The sequence below is a fragment of the Nomascus leucogenys genome, chromosome 12, assembly GCF_006542625.1.
Source record: "Nomascus leucogenys isolate Asia chromosome 12, Asia_NLE_v1, whole genome shotgun sequence".
NCBI classification, from domain to species: Eukaryota; Metazoa; Chordata; class Mammalia; order Primates; family Hylobatidae; genus Nomascus; species Nomascus leucogenys.
The window spans coordinates 6,770,243-6,789,651 of NC_044392.1; the positions used below are offsets into that span (position 1 = coordinate 6,770,243).

Sequence of the window (19,409 nt, forward strand, 5' to 3'; positions counted from 1 at the left end):
CCTCGGCTACTCAGTGGCAGCCAGGCCAGAAAGAAGCAGCCGCCGGCCCTGGAGCTGAATCCTACAGCCGACCTGACCTAGTAGGCCCTCAGCCCTCCAGAGCCTGGGGTAGTGCAGAGCCGCCGCAAGGCCTGCCGGGAGTACTAGTTTGTATCGTTTGCAGCCGGCCAGGGCGGAGCCGGGTGGGTTGGTGGGGAGGGCGGGGAAACAAGCCTGGACCACAACTCCCAGGAGCACCCGCGACGGCGGCGGCCTCGCTGACGCACTCAGGCTATAGGGGGCGCATTGGGCGGAAGACCCTGGGCCGGCAGGAACTTGCTTGTGATTGGATGTTGTGGGACGGCGGCTTCTCATTCGTCAGCCTGTGGCTGTGGAGTTTGAACTGGGTGGCGGTTGACTGTAGAGCCGCTCTCTCTCACTGGCACAGCGAGGTTTTGCTCAGCCCTTGTCTCGGGACCGCAGGTACGTGCCTGGCGACTTCTTCGGGTGGTCCCCGTCCGCCCTCCTCGTCCCTACCCGGTTCCTTGCCTCCCTGCCCCATCTTCGCCGCTCCCCGCAGCCTCCGCCGAGCGCCATGGCTCCTAGGAAGGGCAGTAGTCGGGTGGCCAAGACCAACTCCTTACGGAGGCGGAAGCTCGCCTCCTTTCTGAAAGACTTCGACCGTGAAGGTAAGGGGCCAGGCCGTCGCGGCCTCCTGGGGCAGTCGCGGGATGCTGGCGGGTGGGGACACGAGCTGCACAGATTCACCCGCCCCGTGACCCGTGTCCTGTCGGCTCTGCCCTCCCGCAGTGGAAATACGAATCAAGCAAATTGAGTCAGATAGGCAGAACCTCCTCAAGGAGGTGGATAACCTCTACAACATCGAGATCCTGCGGCTCCCCAAGGCTCTGCGCGAGATGAACTGGCTTGACTACTTCGGTAAGAGCTGGAGAGCTTCCCTGGGCGGAGGCCGGGAGCCCCTTGGGGTTAGGTGACACCCTTCAGAAAGGGCTCGCTCAGATGCCACCTTTTAATGAGACCTGACATGACCACTTATGGAAAATTGCAGACCCTTTCACTCTCTGTCTCACTTCTCTACTTCATTTTTCTCTATGAAAAATGGGGGCGGGGGGGGCAGGCCGTGGGGGCGGTGGGCGGGGCGGTCTCTGTCGGGCAACTCAGCTCTGCTGTTACAGGTCCAAAACAGCTGTAGTGAATGGGCATGGATGGGCTGTATTCCAATAAAATTTTAGTTATGGATACACTGAAATGTGAATTTCACATAATTTTCACACATCAGGAAATTTTTTTTATTTTTTTGAAACAGAGTTTCACTCTGTCACCCAGGCTGGGGTGCAGTGCAGTGCAGTGGTGCGATCTCTGCTCACTGCAACCTCCACCTTCTGGGTTCAAGTGATTCTCCTTCCTCAGCCTCTGGAGTAGCTGGGATTACGGTCGCCTGCCACCATGCCCCGCTGATTTTTGTATTTTCAGTAGAGACGGGGTTTCACCATGTTGGCCAGGCTGGTCTCGAACTCCTGACCTCAAGTGATCCACCTACCTAGGCCTCCCAAAGTGCTGGGATTACAGGAGTCAGCCACTGTGCCCGGCCAAAAAATAGTATTTTTAAAAATATATGTATATTTTACCCAACCCATTTAAAAATGAATGAATAAATGACATGGTTAGTTAACCAGATCTCAGATGGAAGAATAACCCGAAGCAGCTCCTTCTGCAGCTTACGGAAATTGCTAACTTAAAAATGGGCACATCAGGCTGGGCGTGGTGGCTCACGCCTGTAATCCCAGTACTTTGGGAGGCTGAGGCGGGCAGATCACCTGAGGTCAGGAGTTTGAGACCAGCCTAACCAACATGGAGAAACCCTGTCTCTACTAAAAATACAAAAAAGTTAGCCGGGCGTGGTGGCACATACCTCTAATCCCAGCTACTCGGGAGGCTGAGGCAGGACAATCGCTTGAACCTGGGAGGCAGAGGTTGCGGTGAGCCGAGAGCACGCCATTGCACTCCAGCCTGGGCAACAAGAGCGAAACTCTGTCTCAAAAAAAAAAAAAAAAAAAGTACATTAGTTTTCCTGGCCGGAGAAAAATCCCAGCCTGTTTCCGCACTCCCTTATTAAATGTCCAGAGAAATGCAGGAGGCTGTACTTTTCTGCTGGGTTGCCTTTTTCTGTTTTCCTTCTTATTAATTAACCAGCATGTAGTCTCCTTCCTGGATAGAAATGCATGTTCTGCTCACATGTTAGACATTGAATGGTCCTTTTGACTTGCCTTTTTATTTATTAATATTAAGCCATTCATTTGCTTATTTCTACAAATACTGAGCATGTGTCAGTCACAGTGCTAGGTGCTAAAGATGCACCGGGGAGTAAAACAGACATTGTCTCTGCCTTCAGGAACACACAGGTTAGTAGAAAAGAGCTATTAGAAAAATGTACATACAATTATGTAATTAAAAGTATAGGTACTACAAAGGAGATAGAATAGAGTAGTGGTCAGTGAGCATATTGTGCTTTCTATGCTGGATGGGCATTGTACCAAGTGTTTTACGTACATTAACTAATTTTTCTTCATAACTAATAATATCCCTATTTTTCAAAATGACAAGATTAAGACACAGAGAAATTGGACACTTTGCTCAAGGCCTCATAAACTAGTTACTGGGATAGTCTGTTTGAACCCAGGTATTCTGGTTTCATAGCCTGAGATCTTAATGGTTTTACAAGATACTATGAGGGTTTCTAGCAGGAGGTTCTAACCTAACTTTTTATTCTACATGTAAATCTCACAAAGACCCTTTCATTCAACACATGTTTACTGTACATCTATTGACTACTAGATTTTTGCCAGAAGCAAAGGATGTCATCTCTGGAATTCAGTCCAAGGCAGGGATGGACATTTAAACAGCTTTGAGTAGTTATTGGGTATAATGAGGGTGAACAACTAACTCCACACTTTGCAGCAACCTGCTGAGATAGAAAAATAAGCAGGCTGGGCACAGTGGCTCACCTGGAATCCCAGCACTTTGGGAGGCCAAGGCAGGTGGATTGCTTGAGCCCAGGAATTTGAGACCAGCCTGGGCAACATAACAAGACCATATCTTTAAACTTTAAAAAAAAATTAAAATTAAAATAAATTTTTTAAAAAAAGAAAAATAAGCAGAGGGCAGGGCGTGGGGTGGGGATTCATGCCTATAATCCTAGCACTTTGGGAGGCCAAGGCAGGAGTATCACTTAAGCCCAGGAGTTCAAGACCAGCCTGGGCAACATAGCAGGAGACCACATCTCTATTTAAAAAAAAAAAGACAACCTGGACAACTTGGCGAAACCTTACTTATATCTACAAAAAAAACACAAAAATTAGCCAATTGTGGTGGTGCATACCTGTAGTCCCAGCTACTTGGGAGGCCAAGGTGGGAGGATCAGTTGAGCCCAGGAGACAGCCAAGGTGGCACCACTCCACTCCAGCTTGGGTGACAGAGCAAGACTCTATCTCAAAAATAAATAAAATTTAAAATATATTTTTTAAAAAGAAAAATAAGCAGAATTTTTGGGGTGATGTTTGAGCTGAGTTTTGAAGGATGAGTTAGAAATTTGTTAAGTACGGAGGGAAATTTCAGGCAGAGGAAATACAAAGTACCTTGGCAACAAGTCATGAGAGTCAGTGGCACATTTGGGATATAACTTGGAGAAAGAATAGATTAGATGGTGAAGGTCCTTGAATGTTAGACCAAGGGCTGGACCCGTTTTAGAAGGATAAATGGTACTATTAGGCAAGATGATTTATTGTTAAAATCTAATAGTAACTACAACGTTCTTTTTAAAGCCCTTGGAGGAAACAAACAGGCCCTGGAAGAGGCGGCAACAGTAAGTGACCTATCCTATTTTCCAGCCAGTGGTTACTTAAGTCTAGTCCAGTCCCCAGATCCAACTAATAGATGCTTACTGTGGAAGAGGTTTCATAAAGGGACATTATCTGTTTGTGTCAACTGAAAAATTAGAGTTGGACCAGACACTGTGTACATGAGACCCAGATAGTTCTGAGCCCTACAGAAGGTGGCAGTTCTATTTTTGACCAATTTCTTGCAGTCCTTTGTCCTGAACTCCACAGCGGAAGTAGAAAGCCTCAAGCCCAAGTTCCTTTAAGCACCTGAGTCATTACACTACGCACTGGCCTGCTAGATGACGAGGCTGTTTCATCATGTCGTACTGTAGAAGCAGTGCTCTTGCTTGGGATGCTCAGTGCTCCCCAGCCCCTCGCATCTCCTTCCTCCCAGCATCAGTGCCAGGATTGAAGGCAGTAAGATGGGGATGCAAAATAGAGCATTGAAAGCTGCACTGTCCAGTATAGTAGCCACCGGGCATATGTAGCTATTTCAGTTAATTACAATTAATAAAATTAAGGAATTCATTTCCTCAGACATACTAGCCACATTTTACATGTTCAATAGCTACATGTGACTAGTAGCTACTCCATCAGAGAGCACAGAAATAGAACATTGCTACTCTTGCAGAAAGTTTTATGAGACAGCATTAGGAACTAGTCCATACATGGGCTTCATAGAGTCCCTAGGCACTCTAAAATCATATACAAACAATGTGTGTGTGTGCACGCATTTGTGTATCTTTCTGTTAGTTTATTGTAGCCTTGATCAGATTTACAAAGTAAACCCCAAAATTACATCTTTTGTTGAGTTGATCAGAATCATTTGGAATCTCAGGGTTTGAAGGAGTCTGACCACCAAGGGCACGTAGCAGATCTCCACCAGCTTCATTCAGAAGGTAAAGGTAATGAGGAGCCAATTATCAATTTGGAAAAAATTGGAGCATTTGGGAGAGAGGTGGGGATTATTCACCCCCATACACACACTGAGCTCTAATGTTTTAAAAGAGTTACCTCTGAAATGAATTATGCTTACTGGCTAATGCAGTTCTCTCTTTTTAAATTAGGCATACAGAACTGCAAATGAGAACTTCTAATGTAATATGAGAGAGCCATTGTTACCACACCAAGTTGAGAGAATTCTAGCCTTGACTAATATGATTTAAAACTCAAGAAAGGAATGAGAAAATCTATAAAAGCTCTTAGTTGGGAAGTGTGTTGGGGCTCCCAAGACCACCTCCAGGTTTGGTGATTCACTAGGAGGATTCATGGGGCTCAGCATACAGTCACACCCATGGCAATGATTTATTACAGTAAAAGTAAACAAAGCATTAATCAACAAAGGGGAGAAGTGCATAGGACAAAGTCCAGAGGAAACCAGGCTTCTAGGAGTCCACTCCCTGTGGAGTCACACAGAACATGATTAATTCAACACATGAAATGCTGTCTACCAGAAAAGCTGATTAGAGAGTCAATGCCCAGAATTTTAACTGGGGGCTGCTCACATAGGCATCCTCTGCCTAGCACATGTCAAAATCCTAGACTTTCAGGAGGGAAGTAGGTGTTCAGCATGAGCCATACCGTTTGCATAAAGTTTAGGCACAGTGAGGCATTCTTGTTAAGGAAAGGTGGGAACCTTTCTGAAACCAAGTTCCCAGATGCCAACCAAGGCCAGGCTTGCAAACAGGCCTTTCTATGTGTATCAGTCTCAGGCCTGCCCTGTTAACTGTCCTGCACAGTAGATGACCAGTGGCCTGCCACCACTGATGACTCCATAAAATGCCAGTTGTTTCTAGAGATGGCAGAAGGTTGGCAGGAATGCCCCTACTTTCTGTTGCATCAAGCCTGGCAAACATCAGTAACTTATTACAGTGCTATTTCTTGCTAAGCCTAAGACAGCCTCAGAATCCTTCTCTGAGTACGTCAAGCAGTCCCTACCAGAAGTGAAACCTGTGCCATTCCAAACCTGTAATAATTATTCTGATATTTACACGAGTTCTATAAGGAAAGGACTGTGAATCATGACTGCTCTTTGTAGTGCCCATACTTATTACCATATGAAAAAAAAACTGAATTTGAATGGTGACTGGAAGCCTTTTTGAAGGACCCAGGATCATCATAGAAAACCTTATTGAGACCCTGTAGATTTATCGAAAAAATGGTAAGCCTGACCCACCACCAAGTGTTGTAGAGGATGTGGATCATTAGGAACTTGTATTGTTTACAAATGGGCTGTAGTCAAGGGTAACCACTTTGGGAAACAATCTGGCATAATGTGAAGGCTGAATATTTATGTAATGTATAATCCGTGTCATGTCCTATCCAAAGGATAGAGCCAAGGGGAAACTTGGACATGTACCTCAGACATATGTAAGACAGTTCAAGGTAGCAGTGTTTATAATAGCAGGAAACTATTGATGGAAGATGGACAGATCCATTGTGGTATATTCACACAGTAGGATATGATACAGCAATGAAAACAAATTAACTACAACCACAAAGAGTGGTGAAAACAGCCAAAACCAAACAAAGTGCTTAAGTACACACTTGTGAAAAAGCACATCTGTGTGTGCACACACGTATACACACATATGCATGTATCCGTGAGCACATACACATATACCTTTCGATTAAACAAGTGGAATGATGTGGTTACCTCTGGGGAATGAAGGATTAGGAGACTCATCACCTTTGGGAGAAGAGAGAAGAAAATGGAACAAGGAATGAATACAGAGCCAGAAGCAAGTTATTGGCAATGTTTTAGGTCTTGGGTTGTGTGGTGGGTTTATGGGAGTTTGCTATATTGTATATTGTGTCACTAACATTTAACAGTCTTATGTATCAAATAATAGTTTTAAAAAATTTTTTATCTTGAAATACTGTTCCTTGTATTTTGGTGGAATAAGCCTGGTGCTTTTTGGCTATGTTTGTCATAGGCTGACCTGGATATCACTGAAATAAACAAACTAACAGCAGAAGCTATTCAGACACCCCTGAAATCTGCCAAAAGTGAGTACCTTTCAAAACTGCTTGTACAGAAAGAACTGAGGCTCAGGTTGCGTGGTTGGCTGCTCAGGCAGGGCCTTGTTGGTAGAGCCTCTTCCCTTTAATGTCTGGTTCTTAATTTTGTAAATCCAAAAACTTGCTTTTGTATGGTGCATTTAGTTAATTTTTTATCCCCCTGAACAGCAGTTCAAACCAGAAATTTAGTTAATTGTATGCAGGACTGCTACTAACCAAACTCAAGACCCGTGTGAGCTAAAGTGAAGGTGAAAAAAGAGGGAGAAAAAGCTGTGCTAGAAACCAAACATTGTTGCCTGCTTACTTTCTCCTGGGTTAAATAGATGGCAAGATTTACAGAAGCGTTAAAAGACTGGTAACACCAACTGAGACGCTCCCTGATGTAATCAGCAAAGTTGAAAGAGAATTGAAAAAGGAATGACTTTCTTTGCATATAATCCAAAGTTACTCAATTCAGGCCAGGTGCAGTGGCTCACACCTGTAATCCCAGCATGTTGGAAGGCCAAGCCATGAGGATTACTTGAGCCCAGGAGTTCAAGACCAGCCTGGGCAATGTAGTAAGACCTTGTCTCTGGAAGAAAAAAAAAAAAAAAAGGAAAGGAAAGGAAAAAAAAAAAGTTACACAGCTGGGCACGGTGGCTCACTTTGGGAGCCACCCAGCTCCCAGCACTTTGGGAGGCCGAGGCGGGCGGATCACGAGGTCAGGAGTTTGAGACCATCCTGGCTAACACGGTGAAACCCCATCTCTACTAAAAATACAAAAAATTAGCCGGGTGTGGTGGCGGGCACCTGTAGTCCCACCTACTTGGGAGGCTGAGGCAGGAGAATGGCGTGAACCCGGGAGGTGGAGCTGCCAATGAGCTGAGATCACACCACTGCACTCTAGCCTGGGCGACAAAGTGAGACTCCGTCTCAAAAAAAAAAAAAAAAAAAAAAGTTACTCAATTCCATGATCTATCCACATAAAATCATCTTACATACATGTCCCGCACTCTGAGAAACACTGTTTTACAGGAAAAGTTGTATGGGAAACCAGGTTGTGACTAGTGGGCGAGGAATCGAATCAGGATGAATTGTGACATGGACTTAATGTCACTGTCATTAAGCTATGATACTTTGATGCATCCAATTCTTATAAGAACATCCTGACCCATGGCCAGGATTTCAGGGCTACGCACCAGGGCACCCTCTACATTAGGCAGGGCAAGCTCAATTAGTCAGAATGCTGGGCTGTCTCTACAAAGCATCATATGGAGTCTGTTAACACTCTGATTAGTTTCCTTTGTCTAAACTCTCTTTCTTAAATTTCTTCTTTATTTTTAGTCCATTTCTTCATTGCAGCTTAAGATTGCATACGTTTTATTCCTATAAGAAATGTGAATGCACAAAACTTTATTCTCATCAGAAATACCACCCTGTTGAAACTGTTTCTTGCAGCACGAAAGGTAATACAAGTAGATGAAATGATAGTGGAAGAGGAAGAAGAAGAAGAAAATGAACATAAGAATCTTCAAACTGCAAGAGTAAGTGGACACTGAGGTCGGAAGCTGGGGGTTATCACAAGACAAGCAAATACAAATGCATAAAATACACTGTTGTATACCAGAGTTCACAGTTTAGTAGAGATGATCCTACTTTACATGGCAATGACAAAAGTGATAACTGACTGATGTGCAAAGTGTGTAGAACACAGAAGGGGAAGCTAGCAAGTCTTCCCTACCCCACTAGGACACAGGCAGGCCTTTCAAGGTGAGTGAGAGTCTACTAGCTGGAGAAGAAAGGGAAGAGGAACAGTATTCAGGATAAATGGGGGAGGGGGGAAACTGAAGATGAGGAAACCAGTTGGAAGCCTATGAATTCTTGAACTGACATGCTGATACTATAGAATGAAGGGATGGGTTTGAGATAGGTTTTAGAAAGAAGTGGCATGGTTGGTGGAGAAAAGGAGGAATCAGAGACGACTGCATGGTTTCTAGCTAAGGCAACTGCTATCCAGTGAGGTGTGGGATCCAGGCGGCAGAGTGGTGCTGGACTGGGGGTAGGGGGAGCACATGCCAATTGCATGACATGTTGACCATTCATTACTTTTCCAGGACATCTAGGCTAGACAGAAATTTCAGCCTGGAGCTCAGGGAGAAGAGGGAGATTGAGAGATCTCTAGGTGTTTGCCCCAGTGCGGGAATGGAGATGGTTGTGCAGGGAAAGCAGGAAGTGAGGGAGTCAGGGTGGACACTAGAGGGAGGGTAGAGAGAGGAGCTCCTAAGGCAGACTGCCAAGGAAGCTAGAGAAGCAGGAAAGACAGATCCATCACGGAGGACAAGGGAGGAGAGAATATATGGAAGGTAAGGAGTGATTCTTGCCGGGGACCTCCCAGGCCCCAGGAAGGGAGCACTGCAGGGTTTGCCTTTGATTGGGCACCTGGGACGCCCTGAGTGACCTTCACAGCAGCCCTTTATGTAAAGTAGTGGGGTACAAGCCAGGCTGCAATCACTTCAAAAGAGATTTACCTTTAATCTTGGCCAAATCCTGTATTTTGAAAACCCAGCCAGTGGAAGTCTTTATTAAATTAGTTATGTTCTGAACTTTTTAAGTCATTGAATTCTGAGATACACCTTATTATATTTAGTATTAACTCTCCAAAGCTTGTTCTTAACGCTTTAAAAAAAAAAAATACCCTCCTTACCTTTCCTCTTTGCTGGGTTTTTTGTAACCTTAGTCTCATTTGATTGTGACTGCAGGTCAAAAGGTGTCCTCCATCCAAGAAGAGAACTCAGTCCATACAAGGAAGAGGCAAAAGGAAAAGGTAGTAGATTTTCTAAAGTTGTGGTGTTTGGGTTTTATTGGACAGCCATATATATCACGGCAGAAAGTGAAGGGCAGTGAAAAGGCTCTGGTGGCTAGTGTTTGAAAGCAGCTTAAAATCACTGAATCCTTGAGTGTCCAAGCTGGAGGGGTCTCTAGAAATGACCTAAACCAAAACCATCTCCAGTACTTTAATGTACATTCTCTATCCTTCCCCACTTTTTTTTTTTTTTTTTTTTGAGATGGAGTGTCACTCTCGTTGGCCAGGCTGGAGTGCAATGTAGCAATCTTGGCTCACTGCAACCTCTGCCTCGCGGGTTCAAATGATTCTCCTGCCTCAGCCTCCCGAGTAGCTGGGATTATAGGCATGTGCCACCACGCCTGGCTAATTTTGTATTTTTAGTAGAGACGGGGTTTCTCCATGTTGGTCAGGCTGATCTCGAACTCCCAACTTCAGGTGATCCGCCCACCTCAGCCCCCACTTTTTTTTTTTAAGTATAGCAAGAACTGCCTGTTATGTTTCAGTTCCTGACAGTCCATATGTAGAGCTACCCCACAGCTCGTCATAGAGTGGCTGTCACTTACCTATAACTGGTTTCTTGAAATGTTTTGTCTAGTCCTGCAAAGTGAAGAACCTCTATGGGCTTGAGTTGATTATGCTGGACTCTACCATAAGCCATGTGGGGGAAGGTAAAGCAGCTTAGGAGAGTAGTCACCAGGATGCATGTCTGTGGAGGAGCGAACTCATTTCTCTTGAGCAGTGCAGCAGCTGCCTGGCACGAGGACAGAATTCCAGCTGGGGGAGCCTTCACATGAAGAAGCTGTCTCCTTGATTAAAAAGTCAGATTCTGAGGCTGGGTGTGGTGGTTCACGCCTGTAATCCCAGCACTTTGGGAGGCCAAGGCGGGTGGATCACTTGAGGTCAGGAGTTTGAGACCCGCCTGGCCAACATGGTGAAACCCTGTCTCTACTAAAAATACAAAAATTAGCCGAGTGTGGTGGTGCATGCCTGCAGTTCCAGCTACTTGGGAGGCTGAGGCAGGAGAATCGCTTCAACCCGGGAGGTGGAGGTTGCAATGAGTCAAGATTGCGCCATTGCACTCCAGCCTGGGCAACAGAGCAAGACTCTGTCTCAAAAAAAAAAAAAAAAGTCAGATTCTGGAGGCAGACTGCTTCGGTTCAAAGTTTTGGCTCCATCCTAATTGGATATGTGATCTTGGGCAAGTTTTTAAAACTCGATGCACCTGAGTTTCTGCATCTGTGTATGAGGATGGCAGCAGTGCTGGCCTCCTGTGTTAGAAGGGTCACATGAGTCGATGTGTGCGAGGCACCCTGAGCAGTATCTCACAGTCAGCTCTCCACGTGTCACTCCTCTGCTGCTGCCTTCGTGGAACCTGAGAGTTGGCATACCTGATGGCCGTTTCTTACCTGTAGGTCAAGCCGTGCTAACACCGTTACCCCAGCCATGGGCCGATTGGAGGTGTCCATGGTCAAACCAACTCCAGGCCTGACACCCAGGTTTGACTCAAGGTGAGTATTGAGGGAAACACTTGGATTTGATGGGACTCCAACACTGAGCACTACCCAGAGAAGGAGTGTCTAAGAAAATACTCCTAGGCCAGGCACAGTAGCTCACGCCTGTAATGCCAGCACTTTAAGAGGCCGAGGCAGGCGGATCACTTGAGGTCAGGAGTTCAAGACCAGCCTGGCCAAGATGAAGAAACCCCACATCTACTAAAAATACGAAAATTAGTTGGGTGTGGTGGTGCACACCTGTAATCCCAGCTACTTGCGAGGGTGAGACGGGAGAATTGCTTGAACCCAGCAGGTGGAGGTTGCAGTGAGCTGAGATTGCACCACTGCACTCCAGCCTGGGCAACAGAGTGAGACTCTGTCTTAAGAAAAGAAAATAGTCCCACGTCCTTGGCCTGGAATGCCTTGTCAGAGGACAGTGGCCAGCTGGGTTTCCTGGTGTATGCCTCTCCCTTAAGTGTAGTTTCACCCATCTTCAGTGGCAAAATGATTCTTTAATGGGAGGGAGGTGAATATTCTGCCTGTGATGACTAGGAGGCCTCTAGGTGACGTTTTTGGCCTTTTCTGATTCAAATCAGAAGGTTTTTATTTTATTTTTAAAATATTTATTTTGAGGCAGGGTCTTACTCCAGTGCCCAGGCTGGAGAGCAGTGGCACAATCACGGCTCACTGCAACCTTGACTTCCTGGGCTCAGGTGATTCTCCCACCTTAGCCTCCCAAGCATGCCACCATGCCTGGCTAATTTTTTTTTTTTTGTAGTGATGGGGTTTCACCAGGTTGCCCAGGCTGGTCTCGAACTCCTGGGCTCAAGCTGTTCACCCACCTTGGCCTTCCAATGTGCTGAGATTACAAGCACGAGCCATCACACCCAGCCTCAAATCAGTTTTTTAAAGATGAGTAGGCACTCTCCTGTACTCTTGGTAGAAGTAAAAATTGATACTGCTTTTTTGGAGGCTGGCATAAGCAAGAATATTCTTGCAGCATAAGTTAATACCTTCCAAAGAACCTAGTTGACTAAATAGGAGATGCTGTATAGCCATTAAAAAAGACTGGATCTGTGTGTGCTGATAGGGAAAGAGCGCCATGATCACAGAGCATCTCTGAGCAGGTTGCTGAACACTGTGCTGTATGATCCCATTTGGTTTTATATACATAGAAAGTTTCTGGAAGGATAGATAAGGAATTCAGAGTGGTTACCCCTGGGGAGGAGAGCAAGAAGTGGTTATCTCTGGTGTGGGGAAGTGTTGAAGATTTATTTTCTACTTTTAATTGCCACCTTTTTTTTTTTTTTTTTTTTTTTTGGAGATGGAGTCTCGTCTGTCATCCAGGCTGGAGTGCAATGGCGCAATCTCGGCTCACTGCAACCTCCACCTCTCAGGTTCAAGTGATTCTCCTGCCTCAGCCTCCTGAGTAGCTGAGATTACAGGCGCATGCCACCATGCTCGGCTAAGTTTTGTATTTTTAATAGAGACAGGATTTTGCCTTGTTGGCCAGGCTGGTCTCAAACTCCTGACCTCAGGTGATCTACCCGCCTCAGCCTCCCAAAGTGCTGGGATTACAGGTATGAGCCACTGCACTCAGCCAGTTCCCACTTTTCTTTACTGTTGGTTTTTTCACATGAATATGTAACAAAAGGCATTTAGGGAAAACTAGGTAGCAGTATTTTAACTGTCTTGAGAAATTAGTATAATGATGTAATCTCTAAATCATCCTCCTTTGCCTCTGAAAAATTCCTCTTGATGGAAGCAGCCACGCCTGGAAACAATTAACCAGCTTATTTCGGGCTTTGTGGATGGATGGATGACTGGCACCCATATGGAGCTTTGGACCTAAACTTTATGTGGATAAGAGTTGACTTTTTGCAAGATGTATGTTCAATAATTACAACCTTCTTTCTCCAGCTGTGTTTAGTCATTACTGCTTTAAAACATTTTTTTTTCTAAATTTAGAACATGCTTTCTTAGGAATGTGTGACTTAAAAACTGCAGCTTGAGGCCAGAGTGAGGTTAAAATGGCCTATAGAGTCTGGTGTCATCCAATTACCAAGCTATCTTCACAGAGATTTTCCCATTCTAGGGTCTTCAAGACCCCTGGCCTGCGCACTCCAGCAGCAGGAGAGCGGATTTACAACATCTCGGGGAATGGCAGCCCTCTCGCCGACAGCAAAGAGATCTTCCTCACTGTGCCAGTGGGCGGCGGAGAGGTGAAGTATTTCCAAGGGAAGCCAGGCCACAGTGTGCTGCTTAGTCAAGCATTTCTTTTCCCTGGGCCCTCACCCACGCTTCACCCTCAGAGTCCTTTCAGTGCGTGGGTCCTGATCTCCACACTTCTGCAGGACTCAGAACCCAGTTTTCTCTCCCAGGTTAGAGGCCCAGACTGCAAAGATCGTTGCTCAGCTCTGGGTTCTGTTTTTCTGTTTTTTGTTTTTTGGTTTTGTTTTTTTTTTTAGCTGGAGTCTCGCTCTGTCACCAGGCCAGAGTGCAGTGGTGCAATCTCGGCTCACTGCAACCTCTGCCTCCTGGGTTCAAGCGATTCTCCTGCCTCAGCCTCCTGAGTAGCTGGGACTACAGGTGCCCGCCACCATGCCCAGCTAATTTTTGTATTTTTGGTAGAGATGGGGGTTTCACCACATGGGCCAGGATGGTCTCTGTCACTTAACCTCGTGATCTGCCCTCCTGGGCCTCCCAAAGTGCTGGGATTACAGGCATGAGCCACCGTGCCACCTTTTTACCTTTTTTTTTTCTTTGAGATGGAGTCTCACTCTGTCACCCAGCCTGGAGTGCAGTAGCACGATCTCGGCTCACTGCAACCTCCGCCTCCCAGGTTCAAGTGATTCTCCTGCCTCAGCCTTCTGAGTAACTGGGACTACAGGCGCACGCCACCACGTCCGGCTAATTTTTGTATTTTTAGTAGAGATGGTGTTTCACCATATTGGTCAAGCTGGTCTCGAACTCTTGACCTCAGGTGATCCACCCGCCTCAGCTTCCCAAAGTGCTGGGATTACAGGTGCAAGCCACCATGCCTGGCCTCCACCTGTTCATCAACTAACATTTGCCCACCCGATTGTAGCAGGCCCAAGAAGTAGACATGGGGCGTGCCCTTGAGAAGCAGCTCAGTGGTCAAGATGGGTTTGCAATCATGATATCTGTGATATGCGTAATAATAGAGATGTTAAAGGGTGGTGCAGAGGAGGGCACCACCAAGGTAAGCGCTTAGTCTAGAACCCGGAGCATGAGCTGTGCCTTCAGCTTTGTATAACTTTAAGGGATTCTGAAGCAGGCTGAGCTCAGTGTCTCTGGGCTGCATGGAGCGAGTTGCTGACCTCAGCTCCTGTGAGGGGAGGACGGTTTGTTTCAGACATCCTCTGCAGGGCATCTCTGAGATAATGTGCGTGCCTCTTGTGCCCAGGTAATCCAGCCTCCACCCTAGTGACAGTGCTGATGAAGTCATTGTCTCCTTAGGGCTAATATCCTTCCTGCCTGTCTTGCCACTTCTCCATCCCAGCCATTCCCCACCACTAAGTGCAGGATATCAGGGGGATCCTAGGGGTTCCTGCCCTAAGGGCCATGGCCAGTTGAACCCACTCCCCTCTCTATACAGAGCCTGCGATTATTGGCCAGTGACTTGCAGAGGCACAGCATTGCCCAGCTGGACCCAGAGGCCTTGGGAAACATTAAGAAGCTCTCCGTAAGTCTCATATTCATCTCCACACGTAGGATGTCTCCAGTAGCTTTCTTGGGCTACCTTTATTTAGGATTGTCTTTTGGGGCTGGGCTAATACTTTCTACTTAAATTTGTGTTGTCTTCCTTCCCCCAAGACATTTTGACTCTTACCCTACTTCGATAGCAGCAGTTCTGTTCCTCAGTTGATGTTGAGTTTTGTTCAATCCCAGGGTGCCTGCCACAGAAGTTCCACTGCAAAATCAAAATTCTGCCTCATTCAGGCAGTTAGTGCTAGGGGTATGTTAGGTCACTATTGGCCACCAGAAACTGAAACCTAGAATAGCTCAAGAATGAGGGTCGGGGCTTGTTATCAGGAATCTTACAGAATCAAAGAGTGAGCTGAACGGCCAAGCCTCTGGAGCGGTGGGGCCCATCAGCTGGGGCCTGTGCGCTCATTTCTCTCACACATCTTCATTCCTCCCTCAGCAGATAACCTTCTCCACAGGCTCCAGGTTCTATGCTTACTTAACATTGTTTTGCATGTGGCTTTGAGTAACCACACCTCCAACGCCAACTTTATTGCTCCATTGCCCAACTGTTCAATTTCTTGTCTTGGTTTAAATTCTCAAGCGGGCCAGGCGCAGTGGCGCACACCTGTAATCCCTGCAGCTCAGGAGGCTCAGGTGAGAGAAATTGTTTGAGCCCATGAGTTCAAGGCTGCAGTGACCCATGATCATGCTGCTGCACTCCAGCCTGGGTGACAGAGAAAGACCTCAGCTCTAAAAGTAATTATCAATTTAATTTAATTGAAGAACGTAATGGCTCAGCCAGGGATGAACCTCCTTGGTCCAGTCAGCCATCATCTTGGGTGGTGGATGGAGCACTTAGTGTAAACATGGCAACCTTACCCTCACCCTTCTGTGGGGTCTGAAGGGTACATCCAAGGAGGGGGACAAGGCGGGGCTGGTTTCCTAAACCTGTCTTTCTGAACATAGGCCCAGTGCTGAGATCCCACGCACACCTAGCCACCCAAATCTTGTGACTGTCATCCTCTAGCTAGATCTATTGCAATGTTCTTCTCAAATAATCTCCTATGATACATTTACTGTCTCACTTGAGTTGTTATTTTGCTCCCTTGTTCAGATGAGAAACCGAGGTTCAGAAAGGTGAATTCATGTGTGATACAGAGAGAGAATGGAGGGGCTCAGGCTGACTGTGGGAGGCCAAGGGGCAAGCCTGCCAAGTGACATCTTCTACAATGACCTCTCTCCTTTTCTTTTTAGAACCGTCTCGCCCAAATCTGCAGCAGCATACGGACCCACAAATGAGACACCAAAGTTGACAGGATGGACTTTTAATGGGCACTTCTGGGACCCTGAAGAGACTTCTTCCCTTCAGGCTTATTGTTTGAGTGTGAAGTTCCAGAGCAAGGAGCCATGTTCCTCTAGGGGAATTCAGGAATTCAGACGTGCTATTCCCACACAGTTACGTAGAGCTGTCTGTTCACCCTCCCATCCCAGCTGATCCCAGTCACTGCTTGCTGGGGCCATGCCATGGAAGCTTCCCATCAGTCTCCCAGCTGAATCCTCCCTGCCCTCTGAGCTGCTGCCTTCTGCCTCCTGCAAATCTACATCCTCTTCGCCCTGCCCCGCCTGCAGTTGAGGGGGCGAAGAAGAACCCTGTGTTCTCAGGAAGACTGCCTCCACCACCGCTACCCAGAGAACCTCTGCATCTGGCATTTCTGCTCTCTGTGCTTGAGACTGGGAGGTTTAGGCTCAGATAAGTGAGCTCTGGGCCATGAGAGGGTAGGTCCAGAAGGTGCGGGGAACTGTACAGATCAGCAGAGCAGGACAGTTGGCAGCAGTGACCTCAGTAGGGAACATGTCCGTCTCCCCTCTCGCACTCATCACACCTCCCCCTTCCAGCCCTCCTCTTCCTCCTCCTCCTCCTTCTCCTGTGGGAGGTGCTAAATGGGACTCTGGGATCTTTCCCCTGCTGTGCCCAGCAGTTCTGAAGCCTGCCTGTGGAGCAGTGTCTTATGTTTATCCCTGTTTACTGAAGACCAAATACTGGTTTGGAGACAACTTCCATGTCTTGCTCTTCTACCTCCCTAGTTAGTGGAAATTTGGATAAGGGAATTGTAGGGCCCAGATTCTGGAGGTTTTATGTCATTGGCCACAGAATAACTGTCTCTAAGCTATCCATGGTCCAGTGGTCCCTGCCAAGTCTGTAGACTCTCTTATGGGGCTCATGGGGACAGGGGCAGGTGTGACTTGCTTGGTGGCCTCATTCCATGTGTGCCTGTGCCTGGGGCATGGACTTTGTTAAGCAGAGTCAGCAGTGAGGTCCTCATTCTCCAGCCAGCCTCTCTGCCTTGGAGAATCATGCGCTGTGTTCTAAGAATTTGAGAACTAGAGTCCCCATCCCCAGGCTTGAGGGCACACGGCTTTCTCACGTAGGGCTCTCTGGTATTTGTCATTATTTTGCAGCAAGACCATTTTAGTAACATAGTCCTGTTCAAGTTGTATTCTTTTAAGTTCTTTTATTCTCCTTTCCCTGAGATTTTCGTATATATTGTTCTGAGTAATGGTATCTTTGAGCTGATTGTTCTAATCAGAGCTGGTACCTACTTTCAATAAATTCTGGTTTTGTGTTTTCTTTTGTAATCACTGTTCATCCTGCCTGTCCTCTCCAAGCTGTGCTCTGTGGACTAGAGAGACAGCAATTGTGTGGGAGTCTTTGCACATCTGCTTCTCTCAGAAGATGTGAAAACTTTTGCTTCGGACAGATTCATTCTGATATCTGAAAGAGGGGCTTACTACAAGATCCAGAGCATCGGTACCTTCAACCCCCAGCAGAGTGCCCCCAACACCTTCATTCCATGAGCTAGAAATTTGTATCTGGGAGGACAACACCTCGGGTCTCTATAATTTCCCAGTATAGTGGACTTTTGTTGGACAGGAACAAACCGGGGCAAGAGTAATTCGGTGATCATGAGTCTCACTTCCCAAAGTTTCTGAGGCCCTGGCAGAGCTGCCTTCCCAGAACTCTCTAGGCTGAAAATGATCAACCTAGAGCTAACGATGCAAGAGGGTTCGGCCTAAAAGAAGACAACCTGGGGGCATACTTAGCCAGGTTATTGGGTATTGACAATTTATAGACTAGGAGCCTTCTGGTAGTGACAGCATTTGGAAGAAGGGTTACTCAGTGCAAATAAGCAACCCAGACTATACGTCATCAGGCCTAAAGAGCCTGACACCGAGGAAACACTTAGGATCCAACATGCTTTACCCAGAACCAGGTTCATCCTGTTTCATGCCATCTGCACCACTGCCTAAATCACCTGGTAGGAAATGCATGTTATGCAGCAGGTGCCTAATTAATACCTGGGACTGAGACATGGCAGTTCTTCATTTCATATAAGGGGCTGGCTTGGAAAGTAAAGAGTTCCCCATCCCAGGATTTATTTATTTTTTGAGACAGAGTTTCGCTCTTACTGCCCAGGCTGGAGTGCAGTGGTGAGATCTCGGCTCACTGCAACCTCTGCCTCAGGTTCAAGCAATTCTCCTGCCTCAGCCTCCCAAGTAGCTGGGATTACAGGTGCACACCACCATGCCTGGCTAAGTTTTGTACTTTTAGTGGAGACAGGGTTTCGCCATGTTGGCCAGGCTGGTCTCCTGACCTCAGGCGATCCACCCACCTCCACCTCCCAAAGTGCTGGGATTACAGGTATGACCCACCATGCCTGGCCCCATTCCAGGATTTTTAAAAGTTTTTGTTTTTTATCATTTGGTATCTTTTGTTGATTTGATATATTTTGTAGAACTTATGTCCCCACCATCCCAGGATTTTTAAGTACAGGCTGAACTATGTCACAGAGTTCACATACCAATGCAGGGCTTAGCTCCACGATGTATCCCCAAACCTCTGAAAAACAAAGCATGTCTCAGTGCCTACCTGTGTACACACTCTGGTGGGTCCGTTTTCTAATTTTACACAGTATCATAGCTGTTGACCCATACCTAAAATTCAGCATGACATATGAACAAAGACAACCTAAATCTTACTGCCAGCCCCCAGACATACTTTCATACTCGGGTTGGGTTTGGGGTTTTTTTTCCAAATTAGTTGCTAACCATTTAAATATGGGGCGATTACACAAAGATTGCTAGCCTCTGAAAACAAGATCTGACAGCACGGGCAGTCAGCTGGAGCTCAGTAGCAGCTTTCCTTGGCCCACAGAGAATCCTCTTCCGGTTCAAAGCAATCCTGATGCGATTACTTCTTCCCTTGATGTTACCTGCCTCATCTCTGTAGGCAATTTAGTGTTTACTGTCTGCTGTGGAGAGAAAGCATAGATCAGTAGGGCTGCCCCAGGTTGAAGGGAGAATGGAGGCCTGGCGTCCATCCCCAGGGCCGCTGAGGCAGTTTTAAGGAACCCCAGAGGTCCAGTCAACAGTAGGTTCATTCTTTGTCCTACAGGGCCCCTGTTATTTTCAAAAGCCCTACTT

The 19,409-nt window shown here is 46.6% G+C and overlaps 1 protein-coding gene across 1 annotated transcript; it reads left to right on the top strand.

The window, feature by feature from the left end:
• The first annotated feature begins 364 nt into the window (after nt 1-364).
• Nucleotides 365-17,564, top strand: CDCA8 (cell division cycle associated 8). Its single transcript, XM_030823464.1, has 11 exons — nt 365-462; nt 560-668; nt 790-918; nt 3,822-3,862; nt 6,815-6,887; nt 8,337-8,422; nt 9,638-9,702; nt 11,136-11,231; nt 13,312-13,438; nt 14,836-14,922; nt 16,182-17,564. The coding sequence occupies exons 2-11, from the start codon at nt 575-577 to the stop codon at nt 16,224-16,226; spliced, it is 843 nt and encodes a 280-aa protein (XP_030679324.1). The 5' UTR covers nt 365-462; nt 560-574; the 3' UTR covers nt 16,227-17,564.
• Nucleotides 17,565-19,409: the final 1,845 nt, after the last annotated feature.

What these genes read in the sequence shown, in the direction of transcription:
- CDCA8 (XM_030823464.1), top strand. Translation starts at nt 575, where the DNA reads ATGGCTCCTAGGAAGGGCAGTAGTCGGGTGGCCAAGACCAACTCCTTA. An exon ending in GAAAGACTTCGACCGTGAAG is followed by an intron (nt 669 to 789) that starts GTAAGGGGCCAG and finishes GCCCTCCCGCAG; the next exon opens with TGGAAATACGAATCAAGCAA. An exon ending in GAACTGGCTTGACTACTTCG is followed by an intron (nt 919 to 3,821) that starts GTAAGAGCTGGA and finishes TTCTTTTTAAAG; the next exon opens with CCCTTGGAGGAAACAAACAG.